This window comes from Nicotiana tabacum, chromosome 2 (assembly GCF_000715075.1).
Source record: "Nicotiana tabacum cultivar K326 chromosome 2, ASM71507v2, whole genome shotgun sequence".
Lineage (NCBI taxonomy): Eukaryota > Viridiplantae > Streptophyta > Magnoliopsida > Solanales > Solanaceae > Nicotiana > Nicotiana tabacum.
The window spans coordinates 108,990,210-108,994,110 of NC_134081.1; the positions used below are offsets into that span (position 1 = coordinate 108,990,210).

At 29.4% G+C, this 3,901-nt stretch overlaps 1 protein-coding gene across 1 annotated transcript; it reads left to right on the forward strand.

Moving 5' to 3' along the window:
- The first annotated feature begins 2,290 nt into the window (after positions 1-2,290).
- LOC107812344 (calcium-binding protein KRP1-like) lies at positions 2,291-3,603 on the forward strand. The gene is made up of 2 exons (XM_016637402.2): positions 2,291-2,723; positions 3,408-3,603. The coding sequence occupies exons 1-2, from the start codon at positions 2,368-2,370 to the stop codon at positions 3,427-3,429; spliced, it is 378 nt and encodes a 125-aa protein (XP_016492888.2). The 5' UTR covers positions 2,291-2,367; the 3' UTR covers positions 3,430-3,603.
- Positions 3,604-3,901: the final 298 nt, after the last annotated feature.

Below are 3,901 nucleotides of genomic sequence, written 5' to 3' on the forward strand. Positions count from 1 at the left end.
ACGCAGGGCTAGCTAATTCTTTTTTTGACTTCTGAAATTTCTTTCTCAGTCTGTCTTCTTTTCTTCTTCTTTTTCTTTTATAAATTTTCGCAATACACTAAGTCATTTAAAAGGACACACCACATATTATCCAAAACAGATATATAAAGAAAAATGTCATTGTCCTGATTCTATTAAGTTATGTGAATATTATCCTTAAGATCCATATTAATTAACGTGGATATTATCCAACAAGATCCATTTCTTCAGGTCTTATATTGGATAATTTGATCTACTTTATTTACTGAGAAGTCTTCATCTGCTATTGTATGCAAAATGTTTGGGGATATAATATTAAGCAGTGTCAATTATTTTTGAAATGTAACAATTAATGTCCATCGATCAGAATTGATTACCGATTACCGGAATGGTATTCTTGCTTAATAAGCACAAATAAGTTGGAGATATATATTAGAGAATTTTGAATGCAAAGATGAAACTATAACTAAAAAGTACTCCTTTTCCTATTTTTCTGGAACCCAAAAACTTTGATACTTATTATTATATAATTTCACGACTTTCATATTCTAAACTCATTATACTCTTCAAATTTTAAGATTTATAGTGTGATGCTATTTGTATCAAACTAAATTTTCAATCATTTTATATTTAATATTTTCTTCTACTGCTCTGGATCCTGCATAAATACGGGATGTTTTGTGTACCTGGTTGCCCATTATTACTACTACAGTCAGATCTCCTATAACACCGTCTCTGTATAACAGTCATTCACTATAAAAGCAAAGTTTCCTCATAACTGATTTCTTAAGTTATAATTTACCTCTCTATAATAGTTTTTTACCTATAACAACAACAATCATATTTATAGCAGAAGACACTTTATAAAATTACTCATCTATAACAGCCTTATAGAATCTTTAAAATTACTAATAATAATTCTAAAAATATGCATACAATCATTTCCATTAAATAAAATTTATATCTTGTATACGATATAAGATTTGCATATGATATCTTTTTCATTGGACGAATTTCAAAAATATTTAGATAAAAAATTTAATTGTTAAGCTCATAGATTGACTTCAATGGAAAATTATTGGATACCTTTATGCTGAAAATTTGGACACAAACTTTCACCAAATCAAGCGTTATATCGCTAGTAAGAAAATAAAATCTACAAAACAAACTACAATTATAAGTTCTTCCATCAATCTTGGAAGAATTTATTTTTCGAGGTAGCTTTAAAATATCTGCCTTAGAGTTTAAATCTTTATAAGTTTAGTTATGAATTTATTAATAATGTATTAATAAATCTTTTAAAATTTTAAATTTGAATAATTTTCTTATCTTTTATATGTAACATTAAAAAGGAAAAAATAATTAATTTTTGAATAATTTTTATCTATAACAGCAAAAAAATATTTGAACGTCAAATGATGTTACATGTGTATAACAGTCATTCATTATAAAAATTAAAAAATTTCGAAACAAACGAGATTGTTATAGAGAGGGTTGACTGTATTAAATGTGTATACAATAAAATAATACTTATCATATAAAATTGAAGAAAAAGTCGAAAACATATTACTGAAGTAGCTATAATATAATATGATATACATGTGAACATATCCTTTTCCTATTGAACCAAAAGAAGGAACGAAGGAAGTGAAGAAGAAATTTTAGGTGAGTTTGGCAGAGCTTTCCTAGAGATCCTTTCCAGTTTCCACCACAAGTCCCCTCGCAGCCCAACAATAGTCACCCCAATCATGTGACTCACAACTTACAATAATATCAAATCAATTGGCAATGCAATTTTTACCACCAAAAACAAACAACTAAAAGAATAGAAAAAAAGTAATTCGGTGTACAAAGTATGTCGTATGCATATAGGGTTCGGAAAAAAACAGCATCTCAAGAAATCAAATATAGATAATTTATCCTATTGCAAGTATCAGTAACTGCTTCCACGACTTAAATATCACAAAGGATTCTCTTAAAATTTCTCCTAGCAGTATGGAGCAAGTCAAAGGGGACATGGAACAATAAAAAATTAGATAATAATCTATGTGTGAAATGACAGTAATTGCCCTTAAGAGAGTGACAGGTCGACAGGCTTCTTCTAAGAAACAGAGAGGCAATTGCAATGTGCAAGAACCTAAGCCGACCAGTAATTAAAATCTTTGTAATTTGGTTGTCATTCTTAGCTAACCCCCCCCCCCTCGCGGCCCTCCTCCCCCCTATTTTTCCTCTTTCCTAGAACCCCTTTATTTCCCCCCTTATATTAGGCATACCATATTGTTCCCTTCCCCTACATCAAGAATCATCAACCAATAATCTCCCTCTTTCTACAAAAAACAAAAGAGAATAATGACTGGTACAAAAACTAATGATTTTCAAGATATGTTACCAATGATGGCAAATAAGCTAGGTGGGGATGGTTTAATTAGAGAGCTATGTAATGGGTTTCAGCTATTAATGGATAGAGAAAAAAGGGTTATTACTTTTGAGAGTTTGAAGAAAAACTCAGCAATTCTTGGTCTACAAAATTTGAGAGATGATGAGCTGATGAGTATGTTGAGAGAAGGTGATTTGAATGGGGATGGTGTTCTTGATCAGATGGAATTTTGTGTGCTTATGTTCAGATTGAGTCCTGAATTAATGGAAGAATCTGAAGATTTGCTTGAATTAGCTTTGCAACAGGAATTCAAGACTAATCCAACAAGGTGATTTGATATCTGATGTTCCATTTGAAACTCGAAAGGAAAATCATTTGAACCTTCATTTGTGTAACTTACTTTTTCTTTCTTTGGTTCTTATATGTCTTGTTTATGCTGAATTTTGGAAAGGAAAATGTAATTGAAAAGATGGAAACAAGAATTGGGCATTTGATTTCTGACCCGAATATACAGATTCTTTGTAATTTCATTTGGAATTTTCTTCTTCAGGTTTCATTTTCTTTTTTATTTTCTGTTTGAGATATGCTTTTAAAGAAGTAGCCAAATTCAACAATGTGCGTTTAACGGGGACAAAATATAAAATTGGTGGCTCTATCGAAATTAATTAATTGACTGTTTAAAATATGTATATTATATGTATATGATATCGATTATTTTGAAGCTACTAAAAATATATATTTCTTTATAATCGAAGGTAGCAAATTTCTTATAGCTACGCGCAAACTAACTTGAAAATTGAAATCACTATTAAAATCAAGCTAATAGCCGGCTTATATCTACGTAATTGATCTTCAATATGTGAACATAATAATCTAGTTATGAATATCGGTAAGTATCAATTTCAAGTAAAATATTTAAATACTGATATAAAGATGTATTTCAAATAATGTAGTAGGAGTATTAGTTTTCACTTTTAATTTCTTAAATTTCACAAACTTATTTTTTTTCTAGGGAGGAACAACTGTGCAGCTAGGGGCCTAGAGCGGTGTAGCTTTTGCAGCTTTTTGTGTCTCAACTTCAACTCAACTAATATTGTCCGGACGTACTAAATATTCACGTGTAATTTTATTTAATCTTTTTGTACTGAGCAAATGAGTTGTAACATACATCAACCAAGTTTACAGCTGGATTAGTGTTTATCCAAAAATACTGAAAGAGTAGTTCGGTGTATGAAACAGGCGTTTGAAGATAAAAATTGTAATTTTTTTTTAAAAAATAGTATTTGGAATTAAGTTGAAAAATAATATTTGAAATCTTAAGTTATATTTGAACATGTATTTTATTTTAAAAAATGTTACAGTTTTGTGAGTGGAAAACAAATTTGAATTTTTTTAAAATACATTTTCGAAAAAATTTCAAAATTTCATGGACAAACATATTTTTTGAAAAAAAAAATAATTTTATGGACAAACGAGGTCGAAGTATCTCGCATTTATGCAGGGTCC